The sequence below is a fragment of the Cheilinus undulatus genome, linkage group 13, assembly GCF_018320785.1.
Source record: "Cheilinus undulatus linkage group 13, ASM1832078v1, whole genome shotgun sequence".
Classification (NCBI taxonomy): domain Eukaryota; kingdom Metazoa; phylum Chordata; class Actinopteri; order Labriformes; family Labridae; genus Cheilinus; species Cheilinus undulatus.
The window spans coordinates 44,442,792-44,464,336 of NC_054877.1; the positions used below are offsets into that span (position 1 = coordinate 44,442,792).

The 21,545-nt window shown below is 37.8% G+C and overlaps 1 protein-coding gene across 1 annotated transcript; it reads left to right on the top strand.

Annotated features, from left to right (window-relative positions):
* Positions 1–194: 194 nt before the first annotated feature.
* c13h5orf22 (chromosome 13 C5orf22 homolog) lies at positions 195–21,020 on the top strand. The gene is made up of 10 exons (XM_041803839.1): positions 195–441; positions 551–696; positions 2,634–2,783; positions 4,462–4,604; positions 9,048–9,343; positions 12,648–12,710; positions 14,491–14,612; positions 15,986–16,052; positions 17,755–17,894; positions 20,567–21,020. The coding sequence occupies exons 1-10, from the start codon at positions 373–375 to the stop codon at positions 20,721–20,723; spliced, it is 1,353 nt and encodes a 450-aa protein (XP_041659773.1). The 5' UTR covers positions 195–372; the 3' UTR covers positions 20,724–21,020.
* Positions 21,021–21,545: the final 525 nt, after the last annotated feature.

A 21,545-nucleotide genomic window follows, 5' to 3' on the forward strand; every position in this document is an offset into this window, starting at 1 on the left:
GTCTCTATTCCACTCTCATTCCTGATTCTGATTCTTTCTACTGCCATCCTCTCTAAATAAGGCATTTAAAAGGAGAAAGGAACGAAAGGTCAAAGAAAGGAAATGGTCGTAGTGGCAGCAAATGTGTTATCGCTCCGAGGACGATTATTCATCTCCCTGCTGTGTTTCCAATCGGACATAAAAACAAAGCTGGACTCACTTCCGGTTTCTATGCAGTTGGCCAGTATAATGTTACATTTCTAGCTGTTTCTGACTAAATGGGTTACCATGTGTGATATGAGTGGAGCTACAATGACGTGACGATAATAAACCATAGATTTAAGTTTGAAAACATACATAAAACATTTGATATTGTTCCTTTTTGTCGGTATAATGAGCGGTGTTCCTCTGAAGAGACTGTACCCTCATCTCCCGGTGTTTATCGTGGAGGATCACCACGATGTAAGCCGGCATTTATTTTCTCTCAACATTTCAGTTTAAAAATAAAACATGTACATATATATTCTGATTATGGGGTTTTAATAAATGTTAGTGTCTCTTTGTCATTCAGGTGGTGTCTCATATTTACCGCGCCATCGCCTCCAGACACCTCCCTCTGAAGAACATAAAGATGGTTCATTTAGACTCCCACCCTGACCTCCTCATCCCCGTTAACATGTGTGCAGACACCGTGTTTGATAAGGACAAACTCTTCAGGTAACAGACACCAGGACTGTTACAGCACAGACTAACTCATTCAGCTGGTTTATGGACAGGGGGTCGAAGAGTACGAGAGTCTGTTAATAATCTAATAAATAAAAGGATAAAGTACTCAAAGTGCTGAGTACTTTTTCCGTACATGTTTACATTACCCTCCAAATAGGGATAAGACAGGCCACTCTGCCTCTTAACACAATACAAAAGAATTGAAGGGTTATGTTGGTGAATAACTCTTTAAAAACTGCTCATGCTCTGTCAGGTTACATTGGGGATCATTCATTAACAGTCCATTTCAAGTCCAGCCACACATTTTCTATTGGATTGAGGTCTGAGCTTTGACTCGGCCACTCCAGAACATTCTCCTCATTGTCTTTCTTTCATTTCTGTGTAGCTTTCTCTGTATGCTTCGGGTCATTGTCTTGCTAGAAAATAAATTGTCTCCCAAGCCGTATTTCTCTTGTAGACTGAATAAGATCGTCCTCGAGGATTTCTTATATTTTGCAGCTTTCATTTTACCCTCTACCTTTACAGGCCTTCAAGGGCCAGCTGTTGAGAAGCATCCCTGCAGCATGATGCTGCCACCACAGTGCTTCACAGTGGGGATGTTTATGTTTATGGTGGTATAGTGTCTGTCTGCCCAACATAGCGTCTTGCCAAAAAGCTCCATTTTGGTCTCAACAGACCAAAGAACTTTCTTCCACTTGACCATGGAGTCTCCCACATGCCCTTCGGTGACCTCCAGTCCAGATTTAATCTGAGTTTTCTTTAACACTGGCTTTCTCTTTGCCACTCTCTCATAAAGCTTTGACTGGTGAAGAACCCGGCCAACAGTTGTCTGAAGGGTCTCTCCAATATCAGCTGCTGAAGCTTGGAACTTCTTCAGAGTAGTCATAGGTGTCTTGGTGGCCTCCCTCACTAGACTTCTTCTTGCACTAGATTAAATTACAATATGGCCTGGTGCGATTTTCAAAACAGAAGGTGCAATATTTCTTCACCCTGAAACTTGCATCAAAATGCCAATTTTAAAACGTTTTTTTGCTACAGAGATGTTACAAGTTATTTATCATGCAGTCATCCAAGTGGCAGTTTATTAGAATAATCAACAAAAATCGTACTTTTTTGTACATTTTTCTTACTCAATATGAGAATGACATAAACATTATGACTCCCTTCAATACAGCAATTCCTATCCAATTTGCAGTATGAGTCAAAATCATCACAGTTAAGTATGAGTCAAAATCATCACAGTTAGATATTTTTCTAAATTGTTCAACCTTGGTTTATCTAATATTACGTTTGTTGTAATATAGAATGATTTATTACTTGTGTTTGTTGCAAAAAACAAGTTCAGGAACTTAAGCAATATCACATATCATATCACAATTGCAATATTAATAGAAAAAAATCACAATTAGATTATTTTCCCAAATCATTCAGCCCTAGTCTTAACTGTGCTATTCCCACATTGTACACATTGTTTGGATTTGCTAGTTTTTATATGAACTTTCAGTCAGAATATACTGATAATAAATTTAAATAGTGGACAAAACTAAGGAAAACACTGACTTTCATCATGGCCTGACTTATCTGGAGTGTTCCTATAACCCAGTCAGGGTAGGATGACCTGTTACAAATGAAACTACTTACCCTGTGGAATGTTCCAGATGCTTTTTAACATTCCATAACTTCCCTAGTCTTTTCTTGACCCGTCACAATTTTTTGGACTGTATTGCAGGCATCAAATTCAGAATATGTGTATATATTATATGTCCCAACTTTTTTGGAATTTGAGTTAAAATACAGTATGTTCAGAAATACAAGAGTTTCCCTATTCTAGGTGAAAAGCCACATGATAGTAAAGTGTCTGTGTGAAGGATACGCCAGTGTCTGCAGGGTTTGATGTCTCTCTTACTCCATGTTTGTTTCCTTCTCAGTGAGTTGAGTATAGAGAACTGGATCATGCCCATGGTTTACGCTGGTCATGTGTCGTGTGTGGCTTGGCTCCATCCGTACTGGGCTCAGCAGATCAGGGAGGGGGAGCACACAATGTCTGTGGGGAGAGACTCCTCCACCACCACTATCAGGTATAAAACACAGAGACACGGCATCACAAATCTGCTGCTTTGGTTCTTCTTCAGCATCCTGCTTATTAAAGCTGAACAGGTGGGATAAATACACATGCTTATCTTATAAAACAGTGGAATTTGTCTGATAAAAAGAACTACTGAAACAAAAAAAAAACACTGGGGAAGGCTGTTGCCATAACCTGGTTGCACAAAATCTGACGTTTTTGTGAATTAATTTTGTGTAATATTGCAGTAATGATATTAGTTGTCAAATGTAATAAAAACTAAAGACATAAAATAAGCTATAGTCTTACACAAAATAACATGTTTTGTGGCACTAAAATGGCAGGATTTCATCTGAGAGTGGCAGATAAATAGTTTCAGGGTGAGTACAGCTGTTTGAAATCGTTGAAAATGCTTTAATTTTGCTTTTATGTTTTTAAGGTTCAAAAAGTGCATGGATGAAGTGCTTGAGATCATGGGCCTTTCTTTAAAAAACAGCAGTTTGAAGCAGTCTGTTAGGTATAAAATAAGCCAGAGGGTCTTTTACATAAGAAGGAATTGATTGATAAAATAATTTTAGGGAAAAAAAACCATTTGATTTTATCAACTAAAAACAGAACTTAAGCCCATTTGAACTGCTTTTGAATGCATTAATTTTAATACTTATAGGTTATATTGTGTATTTTTCCTGCACATCTGCCTTTTTTATACAAATGCATTTAATGATGCACATAAAATACATTTACAGTAAGAATTACAGCAAATTGTAATTCTAATTTCATGTTAAGAGCCTAGAATATGTGAGTAATCAAAGATGATTATTAAAAAAATGTATTTTTCATGTTTTCATGGCAGATTTTGTCATGTTTTCTTCACAATTTGTTGATATTTGAAATTGACTTGTGGGCTGCGTTTGACCCCAGCGTGACTAGCTCTTGACATCTGATTAACAACAGAATTTCTGTTTTTGTTGCAATTAAATTATATTTAACAATTATATGAACTTTTATGAATAGCAGAACTTACCGCATATTTGAGGTACTGGGAAAGCTTGAAAATGCCTCTCAAAAATGCTTGAATTTACCTTGGAAAGGTGTTAAAACAGAGTAGGTTTAGATTTGTTGAACTTTAAATTGGTGTGAAAGCACAGTCATCATCATCTTCATCCAGCTGGAGATACTTAGGTAAGCTGATAATGCTGATATATTTTCTCATTTTTTTGGTCTGAGTTTACATTTTTGTGATTGCATAAGCTTATTTTGAAACAGTGATGAAATTGTGATAAATTGTGCTGGCCAAATAAAGTTCATGACCGGAGAATTTCAGTGTGTGTGATATATTTTTGCTGACATTCATTGGTGACACAGGTCACTGTCACTGTCAACTCATGGTTTCTGCTTTCTATTATTGCTCCCTCCTTGACAACCCAGAGGTCAAACAAGTCAGAAAAATTCAAGTGAAATTTAACTTGATGTACTTTTAATCATTCTTATATGGAAAAGGTCTGAACAGATGATTAACTTTATAAGTCCTAATATGGAAGAAAGAACTCGTGAAGAGAATCAGTAGCCATTGAGCTGTCATTAAGCACACTGGGCCAAGGAGGTCACATGACTCCATTTCACCACATCTCCATTATTTATCCGAAATGATCTTCTTATATTTCTTTTTGTGCTCTCTGTTTTGTCTGCAGGGTGACGAGTGTCGACCACTACTTCCTGAGTGATGGTCTGTACGTGTGTGAGGAGCAGCTGGAGAACCCCAAACCACTCCGACTGAATGTGGTCAAAGTGAACCCGGTCAGACCAGGCCGACCAGCTCACAGGTCCACTACAGGTGTGTGCTGAGGAAAGGAGACAGCTAAGGGCAGGTGTAGTTTAATTATTTCAACTTTAAGCCCAGATTGAACCCTACCCAGGCCTGTGCAAATTCTCTCCAAGCCCGGCCTGGCATCTTTTAATAATTTGTCCCTTATAATTTAAGTTTAAAATAAAAATCAGAGTTGTTTTGATGACAGAAATCTGTTCAAACCCAGGAGGAGGAAGGCAGATCAGGCTGGTGTTGAGCTTGGGCAGAAAATCCAACCTGTACTTCAACCATCCCATGGGAAATCTTTGGTTTCTCAGTTGATTGAGCTTTTCTTTGGGAATGTGCACAAGTGTTTGGATGCACATCAGATCATCTCACAAACCCGACTGAGTTTAGTCCCTGAAGGATGAAAAAGCATCAGATTTTTAGAACCAAACGGATGAATTCATATCCCAGTTCACCACTCGAAATATTGAATTTCAAACCAGCAGAAGCTCACCGTGGACATGCTGGCAGCAGAGAGTGTTTTGCTGATTTTGTTTGAAAAAAGGACTGAAATGATGAATTAGTTATGAACATTTTTGCCAATACAATTTCTGACATTAGATTTCTGAAATGGACCCAAATAAAATGTTTTAAATGTTCAAAATAACATAAAAACAAACTTGTCTGATCCTAACTATATAAGAATTTTTCATAAAGTGGACAAAAGTATTTGGCCACACCTGTTATTACTGGATTCAGGTTTTTCAATCAGACCTGTTGCCACAGGTGTGTAAAATCAATCACCTAGCCATTCAGTCTCCATTTTCAAACATTTGTGATCCCGCATGGTCCTTAAGCACTCAGTGGCTTCAAGCGTGGCACTGTGACAGCTGCCACTGTGACAGTTCATAAAATTTCATCCCTGCTGGACTAGGACTGGGCAATTAATCACAAATTAGATTTAATCGCAATATGACTTGCTGTAATATACAAATTGCAAAAGTTTCTATATTATTTTAACTTGAAATGTGTCAAAAAACAGTATAATACTTTTTTGCAGCAGAGATTTTATACACATAATGCAAAAAATCACTTTTTTTGGAATAAAAATTCCTGCTTTAGTGATGTATGTGTTTTTTATTTGAAATTAGAGTGACATAAAAATGGTTATTCACTTCATTATAGCAATTGATATCAAATTTGCAATATGAGCCAAAATAATCGCAATTAGGTATTCATTTTAAGTCATTTTTTCCTAGTACATAATATCTAATATTGTGTACATTATAAATACCTACGCCAAGGAGGTTATGTGATTGGGTCCGTTTGTTAGTTTGTTTGTTAGTTTGTCAGTTAGTTTGTTAGCTTGTTAGCAACATAACTCAAAAAGTCACGGACAGATTTTCATGAAATTTTCAGAAAATGTCAGAAATGGCATAGGGAAGATCTGAATAGATTTTGGGACTGATCCGTATCACTGTCTGGATCCAGTAATTTTTTAAAGGTTTCTGTACTATTGGGAGATAGGTCTGCGCTGTTACCACTTTACACCAGGAGATGGCGGATATGAGTAACTTATTCAAAGTTTTGGAGTGTATAGACTTTGTAAGACACACGCCCGGTCGAAGAGACGAGTCGGAACGTAACACAGAGAAAGACAGCGAATTGTAGCAACAATACTCACAATGCTGGGAGGAATAGAGGAATATTCACCATCTGCCATGACTTTCAGTCGTCCGGTGAGACCATGGGTGCTCTGCCATGACAGTCCACACGTAGCAAAGCCGATGCTTTGCCTCACCGTGTCTCCACCGTCTGGATCCAGGAATGTTTATAAAGGATTCTTCACTACTGGGAGATAAGGCTAATGGCGGAGGTCTGCGCTCTCTGAGTGCTTTTCTAGAGTAGAATGATGTATTGCTTGTATTAGTAGAAAAATATATAAAATGAGGAACCTAAAAATAATTGCATATTGAATCACAATTAGATTTTTTTTTGCAAATCGTTTAGCCCTATGCTGGACAGTCAACTGTAAGAGATAGTATTAGAAAGTAGAAGTGTTTGGGAACAACATCAACTTAGCCATGGAGTGGAAAACCCCCGCAAAATCCCAGAGTGGGTTTGTGAGCGACTTTTACACACCATGCTAAGGTGCTTGGTGTGTAAAAGTCACCTTATGGGATGAACTGGAAAGGAGATTGCGAATCAGGCCTTCTCATTAACATGGCCTCAGAAATGCTCTGCAGAAAGAATGGGCACAGATTTGAAACACTCAAATCTCATGGAAAGCCTTCTAAGAAGAGTGGAGGCTGTTGTGGCTGCAGAAGGGGGGAAACTCTGTATTAAAGTACATATACTCGAATACAATGTCATTACAGTCCCTGTTGATGTAATGGTCAGATGGCTGAATGTTTTGTCTATATTGTGTACACGTTATGATTAGGGCTGTCAAAGTTAACACGTTAATATCGCGTTAACTCAAATTACTTTTAACGCCACTGTATCTTTTGTCGCACGATTAACGCATGCGCGTCCTGCGCGACCCTCGACCCATCCCGTAGTTTGCCAGATAAGGAAGCGGCGCCGATGCAGTGCAAGCGAGCAGAAATGGATAAAGGACAGAGGCTTTTGAATAGCAGTTTCAGCTTTCAGATCATGTCAGATAAAACTGAAGTTATTTTCTCATATTGTCAGGATGAACTGAGTTACCAGGAGTTCGTAGAATCTTAAATAGCCCTTACCACTCGCTGGCCGAGCGCACCGCTAATGCAGAGAGCCGCCCCCTCCATGCTGGATTTGTTTACGACGGAGATGCTCAGACAACTCTGCAAGCAGGGATGGCATACCGGGCATTTCCTGGTGGGTGGACGCACTTTTGGCCAGCATGATTTATTCATTTATTTATATCTGCTATGAACCGGCATTACAGCTGCACTGACCCTCAATATTGACTGTTGACGGGTCTGATCACGTCTCCTAAAGGTCCGTTTACCCCTCTCCCATCCCCACTCCAGTCCTGCTTGAAAGTGAAAGTATTTGAAAAAAACGAAACGTATGCGCTGAAACGATCGACTGGAACTGTAAATAAATGCCAAATTCAAAAAAAAAAAAAAAAGAAAAAAACAGTCAATCAAGATGCAGCAAAAGTTTTAAAGACTGTAGACCCTATTGGAGACTGTCTGACCCTGGTGAATATACAGCTATCATGAGGAGGAGGAGGAGAAGGAGACAGAGCAGCACAGGCTGGTGTGTAACAGGAGCAGAGGTGTTACAGGTGAGCCTCAGAGTGAAGAAGCTCTGTAGAGTATCACAATATAAGCTAAAAAGCATTATTAGACTGTGGGTCCCCTTTATTTATGAAGAAAAAAATGTTTGAGATTAAATCTGCAGCTCTTCTATGATCTGAAGAATGAAAAGATGGTTAAGTCCTCTTACTACACCTTAAAAGTTCTCCATTGACACTTCTTTTATTTGTGTGTTTATGAGTTTTGAAAAGCAGCTTTAAATGTGTGTTTATTGACATCATTCCAGTAAATCTGCTGGACTGGTGACAGTAATTTTTAACTGTCAACATTTATTTTACGTTTGGGCATTTTTTTATTTTGAAAATAAAAATATGATAAATAATAGCAGACATTTGAAAGTAAAAACTTGCTTTTTCTCTTGAGTTAGGGAGATGTGTCTACCTTATCACATCAGAACAGTGAAACACCAGTAGATGTGTTTGTGCCTTGCTGCTGAGCTCTCAGAGGAGACGTGACTTCTCCCAGTAATCTGTAGTCTAATTCTCTAACTCTATTTAGTCTCTCTTTCTGTATCATCCTGTTGTTAGATCTCTTGGTGTAAAGGGATGATTATGAGCCTTTATTTCCCTCATGTGAGGCTGAAATTCTCTGCTTTAGTGTGAAGGATCAGGGATGATCTTTAAGTGATTTAAACTTCACTGACCATGTTCTTTATGTCCATGTTTGATGATTAGATCTGTTGTTATGTGTTAAGCTGCTGAGAACAACAGAGGGGTTAACTTCTAGAAGTTTGAAGTTTGACTCTAAATTAAGGTATTATTCAGTAATGTTACATTAAGGTCAGTATCTCCATCTGTTGTCCTTGTTAGGCTAAAGTTTACCATGTTATGCTGTCAGCAGATTTTTGGAGCATTCAGTGTCTTTCATCGTAGTCTAGAGAGTTTTCTGGACATTTTTGTTTTGGGTTGTTGACATGAACAAAAATTTGCATAAAGAAAGCATTTTTGTCTATTTGTCTAGATAAGGGTACTTAAATCGTGAGAAATAGTCCTGTCAGATACATTTTCAACAGATAAAAAAGTGCGATTAATTTGCGATTACTCTCGAGTTAACTATGAAATTTGTGCGATTAATCACGACAGCCCTAGTTAAGATGCATTAAAACTCTCCTGCAGTGATTAACAAATAGTGAGGACACATTTTTTAACATTTGTGTTGTTCGTTGTCTCCGATTTTCTAGGACAAAACCCAGACCAGGATTTGGAGACTCCATTTGTAAAGAGACTGAGAACAGACACCGATCCAGCCAATGAGGCAGGCTGCTCTCAGTCCCTCTTTGCCTGTAGGGACCCACTGCAGCCAGGAGGGGGCTGCACTGAGACAGACCTGGTTGCCGGTAGTGATGAAGAAGAGGGATCCACCAGTTATGTAGTGAAGAGTTTATCGACAATGTTGGCTGAGACTGAACCGTACGTCCTGGACATTGATCTAGATTTCTTCTCCTGTAAAAACCCCTTTAAAGAGTTATACACACAGGTAAGGCCTCACGATTAGACAACTACAGTACCTTTAAGTTATTAGGCACAATATTTCACACCATTATTATACTGTAGGTACTTGCTGTCATGTACTTTTATAATCATGTTTTATCTAAAACATTTCCAGCTGTTATTCATGGCAAATCTGAACCTCCCCCTTCATGATTCAGAAATTTAACTTCCTGTTAAAGGGAAATGATTCATGGGGCCTGCCTGTTTGTACAGGAAATACATCAAATCCACACAGTATGCACTCTGCAGGGCTGTTAAATCCTCTTTTATTGCTATTTTTTCCATTTAATTGTCATCCTTGATTCTACGGCACTTTGGTAAAACCTAGATGTGTTTTAAAAGATGTTTGTTTATCCTCCCTTCAATCAGTCCTATGCTTTGTTCTATCAAAGATCCAAGCTGCAGCAGTTTTCAATAAGTGGCAGAAATTTATAAGAAATTCAGGTGGCAGTATTTGGAGGGGGAAAATGAACAGGAAATCCATTTATATGTTGCACAGAACACACTGATTTTTTGACTCAATAGTTCATTTGAAAAATTCAAATACACCAGGCACTTTTGGTTATTTCATATTAGGGCTGTCAAGATTAATCACATTAATCCAAATTAATTAGAGTCCATATCTAGTGCATTAATTTCTTTTGATCACATTTATCTCATGCTTTATTGTCAGCACACTTTAGTTAAGCCACATCAGCGTTCCCATGCAGCCACAGTGGTGTAAAAGTCCACCATTGCTCCCTGATGTCTGATTACACTTTGAAGAACTCACAGACAGCTAATAGGTCGTTTCCACCAAGAGGTCTAGTTCAGTTTGGGACGGCATGGGACGTGTTTATTTGCATTTCCATTATTTTTTTGGCACCCTTTCATAGGGGCACCAAGCTTACCTTTCCATCCTAAAGGATGGAGCTACACGACTGCTCATCCAGGCTGCAAAACACGGCTGTCTTTTCTATGAGGAGTGGATGAAAATGGGAGAAAAATAGACCAATAACCACTTAAGTTAGGGAGATTTGGACTCGGCAGAGCTCAATACTGTTTCCTGGACTGTGGACATTGATATGTGGTCATAAATGGAGTTTCCTGATATTTATGTGGGTCTGATTTCAAGTACACAAAGCAGAGCTTGAAGGCTCACATCAGCCTGGTCCATCAGTGTTAGATGTGAAACTGAATTAACCTCTGGGGTCTGAGCACTTGCCAGCGCATTTTCGGGATGTTTTTATTAATATCTTTGTTATTTTACATCATAGAAAAGCAGTTCAAACACTCCTGGGAACCGGGGAATCTTTTCTTTCACTTCTGCTCCACATGCCATGATTGTGATTTCCTTTTCAATCCAGAACAGGTTCTTTTTTCTGTGGTTAGGTCATGTTATAATCTTTGATCTAACTATAAAAGCAGGTCTGTTTGCAGACAGAAAATTGGTCACCCTTAGCTTCAGAAATACAGATACAGTTTTGAATGGAAAATTGTGTAATTCTAAAATGTGCAAAAAATCATGCAATTAATTGCAATTGAATACAGAAATTTTGAAATTGATTGGTTTAAAAATGTTCAGAATTTGACAGCCCTATTTTATATCACGTATCTCTCTTGACGTAATATCAAAGATGCCATAAATGCATAATAAATGGTACAAAACACTCAACTTTTATTAAGTGACAGCTTTTAATGTTAAATATCCTCTCTGATGTGTGCAGTGGCCCTTAAACTCATTAATGCAAGTCACACCCACAGAAATACATGGTGAAAGGTAAATGTCCAGGAAGTCTCAAGCCAGCAAAATATTACAATCCAGGCAGAGAGTAGAAAAGCCCTCATGGCTGAAGAGAATGGGCATTCCACATTTTTGAGTTATTGATAACATCAGTGTGTTTGTGTTGGATTTGTAGAACCGATCCTAGCGTCCTGGCTAACAATCACCTCATTTTGGAGGTGTGTTAAACTATATCTGGCTTCTGATGTTGGAATTATTTATTTGTGCTACTTTTTGACCTCTTTTCAGCACAACATCTGCCATTTTTTCCTTCTTTTTGCCACTTCTAACTCATGTTTGCTGTCTATTGCCCTTTTCTTCCACTTTTATAAAATTTTTTCCACTGTTTTGCCTCTTTTATTCAATTTTTTTCCCACTGTTTTGCCATGTTTATTCTACTTGTTCGACTGTTTTTTCACTTTTTAAACAATTTTTGCTGCTGTTTGTCCATTTATTGCACTGTTTTTCTTTTTTTTTTTTTTTTGCATTTTCTGCCACGTTTAACCTGTTATTGCTGTTTTTCACTATTCTAAGCCACTTTTTTTGCTACTTTTATACTTTTCTTATGGTTTTGCCACTTTTAAACCATTTTTGCTACCTTTTTCTCATTTTTGTTTAATTTTTCTCCTTTTCTGCTGTTTCTTTGCACTTTGATGCCATGTTAAACCCATTATTGCTGTTTGTTGACCTTTTATGCCACTGTTATTCAAATTTTTTGCACTTTGATGCTACTTTTCAAACATTTTTGCTTCTTATTGTCAATTTTTCTACATTTATCATATTACCGGTGCTCTTCCCCCAATTTTGCCCCTTTCTGCCCATGTTTGTCACTTCTTTTTGCCAGTTTTAATGTTCTTTTTCCACTTTTCCCTCAACGTAACTGCCTTTTTTAAGCGCTAATGTAATTATACTCCATCAAAGTTGTCTCCGTTTTTTTTTCTTTAGTTTCTGACATCCTGTCATTTGTGCACTTCATGACTTAGCTTTAAAGTCTAACATTACCTTCGTAATGGTTTCATTTACATTTAGAAAAAAAGCTTTACTTGTGCTAGAGCACAACAAAATAAATTTGTTTTTTTCCTTTTCCTCAATGAGAGTGGTTATTATTCGGGTTAAAAATGAAATATAGTTACCACAGCTTAATTTCTCAGTGGACCATGATTTTTTGGGCCTCTGGGTCCCAGAAAGCTCTCCCCTTTATCCCCCCTTATAGGCAGTCTTGCTGATATCCACTACCGGTATTGGTATCTGTGCATCTCTACCGTTTAGAGACGATGTGGTCAAATCAGCATTTCCTGTAGGTGTAGAAACTTGTTAGACACAACTCTTGATTAGCTCCAATTTTTGACAGTCTGTTATTTTCTCAGCAATTTATTTCTTATCTTATTTATGTCATTTGAACAAAGAAACAACCAGAAACGATTTGCAGTTTGAAACAGGAAAAAGTCTGTTTTAACCTCTACTCATGTAAACAGGGATCCTTCTTGGTAATTTCAACATACCTCAGCTCCATGTTTTCTCTGTTCAGGAGGAGTACGACATCCTGAAAGAGCTCTACGCCTTTAGAGGACCTGGACCAGATCCCACTGAGGTCAGAGACTCTCGTGGTTTTGGACTAAATGTTAAAACTTGGCTTCATAGAGATACAAAGACGGATCTGTGTGTACTTCATGCATATTTGCACAAATAAACAGCGTACTGAGAGTAAACACTGAAACAGTGACTAGGCTGTGTTTGCTCTTATATTTACCCTGCGATAACATCAGGCCTTAGTTCTCTTTAAGTTGAAGCTACAAAATGTAGCCATTTTTGCACTGGAGTACCTACACTTAAGTAATAATAACTTTATTTTGAGTGCTTAACCCCTAATTCCAAAAGAAGTTGGGGCACTGTGTAAAATGTAAATAAAAACAATGCAATGATAGTCAGATCTCATAAACCCATTTTTTATTTGCAATAGAACATAAACAACATATCAGATGAAACTGAGACATTTTACTATTTCATGAAAAATATTAGCTCATTTTATATTTGCTGACAGCAACACATCTCAATAAAGTTGGGACAGGGCAACAAAAGGCTGGAAAATTACGTAAAAAAAGCATTTTGTAACTTATTAGATTGACCAGTAACAGGCCAGTAACATGACTGGGTATATAAGGAGCAGTAAAGATGGGCAGAGGTTCACTATTTTGTGAAAAATTCTGTCTCAAGATTGTGGAACAATTTCAGAAAAATGCTCCTTGATGTAAAATTGCACCAACTTTGAATATCGCACCATCTAGACTAGGGATGCACCATATTGGATTTTTGCCGATATCCGATATGCCAATACTTACAGATTCGTTTTAGCCAATACCGATATTGATACTGATAAATACCCTTTTCAGACAAAAAATGTTAGTCCTTTTGGACACTTTAAGTTTCAAGGATGACCAAGGAAACAATTTTAAGTCCTTAAAAAACACTTCCAAGTGTAAAGAATGAAGATAAATAAAGAAAAAGACCTTACCTGGCATAGGTTTGTTGGTTCAGACTAAAACTCCACTAATTTATTAGTATATATGGACAAAATTTACAGTCAATATGTGCTGAAATGCACAGGCAAAATATCGGATGTAAATATCGGCAGAAATTTTGATATCTGCCGATACCAGACCGATAATATCGTCCCTAATCTAGACATCTAATATAATATAGTATCAGCCTCTAAAGCTTCAGAAAATTGGGAGCAATCTCTGTGCAAAAGGACAAGACTTAAGGTCAGTATTGAATGCCCCTGATCTTTGAGCCCTCAAGAGGCACTGCATTAAAAACAGGCATGATTCTGTCCTGTAAATTACTGCATGGACTCAGGAACATGTCCAGAAATCATTGTCAGCACAGTTCCCCATGCTACCCACAAATGTAAGTTAAAGTTGTATCATGCAAAAAAGAAGCCGTACGTGAACAGGATCCAGAAATGCCACTGTCTTCTCAGGGCCTAAGCTCTTTTAAAATGGACTGAGGCTATGTGGAAAACTGTTCTGTGGTCAGATGAATCAAAATTTGAAATTCTTGTTGGAAATCATGGATGCTATGTCCTGCCATGTCTCAAAAGAGGGAGCATTCAGCTTGTTATCAGTTCTAAAGCCTGCATCTCTGAGGGTATGGGGTTGCATTAGTGCTTATGGCGTGGGCAGTTTACACATCTGGAAAGGCACTAAAATGTGGGTTTATGAAGTTGCATTCCGTTCTTATTCACATTTTACACAGCACTCCATCTTCTTTGGAATTGGGGTTGTACATAACCTCACATATTTCCACCAGATTCCAAAGCCAGAGAAATCCCTCCTGTTTTACGACCGTAACAGGATGTTTTGATTACCCAGGAGGAGCTGGATGAGTGTGTGGATCGTCGTGTTCATCAGCTGGAGGATCTGGAGGCAGCGTTTGCTGATCTGCTGGAGGATGATGGCGAGGAGACAGTGTCACGCTGGGCAAATAACCCAGGGTAAAAACTTCCTCCATGTTCATTTCACTCCTAAAATACAACATTCTGCCATAGTAACCTGTGTCTAAATTCATGTCCTGTTTAGTGTTCTGTAGTTAACCTGCAGCAGTTTTTGGTGTCATCTTATTGAACTAAAGTCACTAACATCAGCAACTGATCCCTGTTTCCTTTGAGCTGAAGCAGGATGAACAAGTATAAAAGTAGAGGCTAAGGATTTTTTGGCTGGAAATGTGGTCTGCTGGATGAAACAAAGGATACTAAATGGTGTTAAGATTAGCACAAAGCTTTGGACTTGCACCATGTGTATTTATCTATTTAGCCAAACCCATCAAACTAAGTTTAAATTATGTATTGACTAAATTATTATTTTTTTTACTGACTACTTAAATGGCTGTGATCAGTTTGCATGAAGTATGAGCCTTGAACTGTGTGAAGCCTGCTTTTAAAGGCCTATCATCAGGTTTTAGTACAAATAAGCAACCGAAACAAGTGCCCCCTCCCCTTTTGTATCACTTTTCCACAATATTCAATAATTTTGAGATAGTGGATTTTTGAATTTCATGAGCTGTAAACAAAAGGAAGTTGTGAAACTTTTCACTTTGAGGTGAATCTTGAATATGTGGAAATTTAAGTTTCTGAAGTAATTTTTGTTGAATTTTTTTTAAATGCACCTGTATGTGGTGCTCCCACTGTAGCGCTCCTACAGGGCTGAAACATACTGTGAGCTGACAGAGACATAAATTATCACACCATCTTGTTATCTATGTAAAGGTCTTGAGGAGTGTTTACTGCAAAGCCTCATTATGTTGCTGAAATGCTCTGTGAAAACACCTTGTGAGAAAGAGCTGCAGGCTAATGCTGATAAACATCTGATCACAAGATACTGCAGTCCCTTTCAAATCACAGTATGCATCTTGAGGTTGGTTGGGTTGTCTTTTAAAATGATATAAAGCCTTTTCTTTGGTTTTGTAAGTCAGTTGGTTCTCCTTTAGTTGTTAAATTCAGAGAAGATTTTGTCATTTTGGCCCTAGAAACAGCGTCTATGGTTGGGCGGGGCATTGTCTCTTCCCTGTCATAGTGGCAGAGCTAACAGTTACATAGAGAAGGGTTCACGTGAAAAAAAAAAAAACATTTGTATGAATCATGCCTGAGCCTCTGAGTGAATATAAACAAGACAAAGGAAGTTCCAGCCTATCAGTGTGACCACTAAACTGAGAACAACAAACCCAGAGAACGTCATTCTTTCTTGAAGAAATCATAACTCAATATATCTACTAAATTCATACTAAATTTCAGCAATATTAATAATCAGAATGTTGTAAAATGCACCTTTGATTGAAAGTTTGTCTTTTATTTTTCTTCATGTTTTTCAGAATGGCCTCATTAGCTCGATTGGTTTCCAGTCTAAAGTCCCGGAATATCACCCCAGACTATGAAATGGTAAGGATTTTGATGCACGTGTATTTTAACTCTATAAATCTCAATATCTTCTTATAGTTAGGCCCTGTGTTCACATATGCTGCTTTATTTGCTGGCAGCAGCCACAGCCTCTGCTTTGGAGGGCATCCTCCCAGTGTTCATCATTACTGGTTATGTTGGTTGACAGTTACTTGATTAAAATATACTTAAGTAGAAGTAAAATTGCTGCTCTGTAGGTCTACTCAAGGAACGGTAAAAAAAACTTATTTAGATAACTCAGTACTGAGTAGCTATTTTAATACCTAGATGTGTGGTTCTTGAGCCACATGGAGCTTTTTGGGATGATTTGTGGCTTTTTTATGTCTTAATTTGAAATATTATTCCCTATTATCCAGAAAAAAACTTTAAAAAGGGAAACTATGACCTCAGAAATTATCCATTGCAGGTCACATAAATCAGTTTGAATCCCCACATTTATATAGTTGGCTTTAATTGTCAATCTTTATTTGTTGTCTGTATATTTCCATTGACATTTTTTACAATTTTTTGACATTTTTTTCAATTTTTTGCCACTTTTAATCCATTTTCACTGCTTTAAGCCCACTTATGCCATTTCTTTTTGCCCATTTTTACTACTTCTATCCCATTTTTGCCACCAGTTTTTTTGCCTCTTTTATTCTGCTTTTTGCTATTTACAATTTCCTCCCTTTTTGCCATTTTTTGCTACTTTTCACTTATTTAAGCTGTGCTTTGCCTTTAAATTCCACTGTTTTCAGCATTCTTGCCACTCTTTAAAGCTTTTTGAGCATTTTTCCCACATTTTTGCTTATTTAAGTCACTTTTACACTCATTTTCACCACTTACATTGTGGCTCTTGCAAATGCATTTTTCATCGATTTGGCTCTTTGGTTGAGCAGGGTTGAGTTATGCTGCCTGAGAGGGTTCAAAATTTTAAAAATTATATTTCTTTCATTTGAATTCATTTGATTTTTAAGAAGTAAATGGAAATAAAGTGGTATGTAGGCTGTCAAGGGTTGAACTGATGTATAACTACTCAACCAAAGTGAAAAGAGGCCACATATCAAAGCTCGATATTAATCTGCACAGAGGAACGAAGGCTGGCGCCGTTAGCTTTTAATGTTAGCCACGCTGTATCAGACACACACACTCGCTGACACAATGACTCTGTGAGGAATTTGACTGTTTTCTAAGGATCTTCTCCTCTTTATACTAGTCAATGAAATGAAATTTTGATGAGCGTTTAGCTGAATAGGGAACCAGATGCTCAGGAACATCCTTAGACATGACAATGCCAGACATTTCCACCACCAGCACATTAAAAAAATGTGTTTGGAACTAAAAAATGGACCAACATCTTTTCAGTTTTCAAATCTTGACAATGATTCACAAGTCAGTCTGGAAGACTTTCCGGGAAGAAAAACTGCAATTTGAAGCAATGACTCCAGAATGAAAGCTTGATATTATTGGCTGTGTGTTAGTTTTGCTGCAGTGGCTGGAGGATCAAAAATTGTGGTTTTAATGGGTTTCAATGTGGAATTGTATACAAAAAGTATACAGAGCGTATTATTGAGCCATTTCAGGTTCTGATTTTAAGATTTATAAAATGTATTTAGGAGATAATAATTCCATGTCTGTTGAAGTAAAATGACAATAATCCTAAATCTCAGATGTGAAGTTTGACTCCAGTGTCTTGTGTTTTCAGGTGCATCAGGCGGGTTTAACCTGTGACTCGGTGGAGCTGCCTCACCACGTCAGCTCTGAGGACGAGATCGACAGACTCATCACAGCTGTGCAGCTGTTTCTGAAGGCTCTGCCTAAACCTACACTGGTTACCATGTCTAGGTAGATACCACACCAAAAATCTACATACTGTACACATACTGTAGACCATAGGTGTCAAACTCAAGGTCTGGGGGCCGAATCCGGCCCATGGTGCAGTTATACCTAGCCCACCAGATCATATATTTTTATTATAACTGGCCCACCAGTATGAGGTCTGCAGATTTCCTCCAGTGCAAAAATGAGAACTTAACCTTGATGATTTACAATATCCCCAATGAGTCATAAAAATTATAAATAGTAAAGAGTAATTTGTTTTCATTCCATATTTTCAATTTTTTATCTCACAATTACGACTCAAAGTTATGGTTTTAAATTGTTGTCTTATATTTTGAACTTTTAGAATCCCAATTTTAAATTTCAGGTGAAAGTTTGATCTTTTAAACTCATATTTTTTTATTTTATCTCACATTTTGACCATTAGAACTTGTGATTTTGAAATTTGTCTCATATTTTGACCTTTTCAGCTCATAGTTTTGACTTTTTCTCTTACATTTTGACCTTTCAGATCAACAATTTTAAATTTTGAGCAATATTTTGACTTTCAAAACTCATGATTTTGAATTTTATCTCATATTTTGACATTTTAAACTCACGATTTTTACTTTTTTTTCTCACATTTTGACATTTTGAACTCCTAACATTGACTTTTATATCTTATTTTGACCTTTAAAACTACCGTATGTTCCAGACTATAAGTCGCTCCAGAGTATAAGTCTCATCAGATAAAAAAATGCATCATGAAGAGGAAAAAACATATATAAGTAACACTGGACTATAAGTTGCATTTATTTATGTCCGTGCTCTGATAGAGAGGCGGCTGCGTTGCATGAAGCGGTAACACCAAGAAGGCCCACCTGCAAAGTCATTCATATTTATCTCCTTAGCAACTACCCGGGCATGGAGACGTAACCTCACTGTTGACAAGCCTCTCCCAGCAGCACGTTGTTCAAGCCCCCATTTGTGGACTCGTTCCTCCAGCTCTGGCCATTTCGCTTTCAGCCCGCGAATAGCTTTCTTTGTTTTCTCAGTTGCAGTAAGACTAACCTCTGCTGCCAGTCCCTCACAAGTTTCTCACTCACTCCAAACTTTCTTTCTGCTGCTTGATAGAGTGGTGCAGTCGTAACGTAATTTTGTGGGCAAACCTGGAAGTTAGCGTTGCATGGGTTCCCTCGGCACCGAGCCTATGGGATTTTTCAATGGGTTTTTGGATTATTGCTGAAAATAAGCTCTGTGTCCAATAAAAGTTTGTGAAACTTGCACGTTTTGTTCATAAAGATAATCTTCATAAACTGATAATATAAGAATTGCATCTGGTTCGTTAATCTAACTGTCAAAAGTAAAAAGCTAACGTCATGCTATATTGAACTACAACACAGTCGACTGAATTTATGTCATCACCCGCAGATACAACTGAACAGCTCGGTTGCTGCGCTTCGGATGATGACGTATGTAGTCCTTGTTCTTGTTCCTTTAGCAACCGCCTTTATTAAGACGTGAAAAGATACACAATTCAAAAGCGGGGCACGTTCCAGATGTATTTTATGTCATAGGATAAAACGTTAAACTCTCCTGAACTTGTGTTCACCACAGACCTTATTGCAGGCATTTAACTGAAAACGCATTCAAAATTCCCATAGACTTTCAGACGAGGGAACTGGAAGTGCTAAACTGCTAACTTGCTTCCACGTTTTAGGACTCATTCCTACACCACTCTATTCCCGTTTTCGTAAAAATTTTTTCAGTGGTACAGGAGCAGCATATAGCTGTCACAAGCCTAGAGTGCCCTCTCGCGGCTGTAGACGGTAATGTTTACTCCTTGTGCATGTCAGTCAGCATGAATTAACATTCAAAAACATGTTAAATTATATTTTGATATATAAGTCGCACCTGATAATAAGTCGCAAGACCAGCTAAACTATGAAAGAAAGTGCAACTTATAGTCCGGAAAATACGGTAATTAATAAGAATTGTATCTTATTGTTTTGACCTTTAAAACTCACAATTTTGAATTTTATACAGTATTTGACCTTTTAAACTTGTGATTTTGACTTTTATCTCATTTTTTCACCATCAAAAATTATGATTTCAACTTTCTATCTCAAATATTTGCCTTTATATACATTATTTTGACTTTAAATGTAATGTTTTTACCTTTTGAACCAACAAGTTTGACTTTTTCATCTCAGATTTTGAGCCTTTAGACTTGTCATGTTGACTTTTTTCATATCAAAATCATTTATCATCAGTGCTGCATTTTTTTCCCCCTATAATTCATTTCTGGTGAAAGCAAGTTGACATTTTATGGTTAAATATTGACCTTGCTAGGCCCTCAGGTTAGACCTAAAGTCAGAATCCAGCCCCTGCTTTGATTGAGTTTGACAGCCCTGTGTATCTATCATTTGGAAGTTCTGTTCTTTTATTTCTTGTAGACAAGACCATCTTACCATGAATTTAGACTTTTTTTTTTAATAAATCACAATTTCATAATTATATTTCAAATCAGAATTTCTGTTCATTTGTGACTTATTAGATACAGTAAAACTATCACTCAGTGCAGACAGAGGGACAAATCAGGCTTTAAATTGTCTGTTTAGCATCCAGCCATGGGGGATATTTGTGAATTTGCATTTTTAGTGCATGTTAAGTAAATTCAAGTTTTTTTGTGTTTTTAGGTCCAGTCTGGATGAGTACTGCCCAGTAGAGCAGGTGGATTCAGTCCAGAGCAGAATGCTGGCAGTACTGGAGGGTCTGTACGGACCGCTGGAGCTGCACAAAGACTATGAACACAGCAGCACAGAGACTGAAGCCTGCCAGCCTCAGGCCTCCTAACATAGAAGCACAGAGGAGAGCTCACACGTCACATGTTGCTACAGCAGAGCTAAATGAATACCTCATGTCCAGCAGATGGAGCTTCTATAAGGTGGTTCACCCTGATGGCTGTGTGATGTTTTTACATTCATGCATGGAGACGTAGGAGTGAAAACATGCACTGAAGAAAGCAGAACACTGAGATTACAGCTGTACAGCACAGCATGGCTGCTGTCTGTATACATACTGTATTTTTCTCTTATGATCTTCTCATTTCAAACCATGACTACTGCTGGAGCCGGTCCTAATAAACAATGTTTGAACCACAGTTCAGGCAGAGTCCTTCCTACACATTAACCCCCCCCCCCCCCCCCCCCCCAGGTTCTTCCTAATTACTCAGCTTGGCTTATGTATTTGTTAACTAGTGTTTTCCTGTGTTTCTCAACCTTATATAACCTCCCTAAACCATCAGCAGATGTTTGCGTCCCATGTAGAGGAGTTCCTCATTCCTCAGCTGTCTTTAATATTTAACACCACAATTTATGGCTGCAGTAAAGAACGCCTCCTCCTCACTACAGGAGGAAGAATACAGTCAAGGATTGTTGGCTGAGAAGATCCTGAGAGGGTTTTTAAGCTAAATCATCTGATTTCTAATGTTTAAAGAGTTAAGAAAAAGCAGAAGTGAGGCCCTGGGGAAACTGGGACTCAATAGAGTCAGTCATCTCTCACCTAGTCTTGATTTTGGCAGCTTTTTTAAATTTAGTCCTAATCTTTTGGTTCAGATCTTCTCTAGTTTCAATTAGATTGCAGTTATTTTTAACCATGATGGTTTTAGGTGACTAA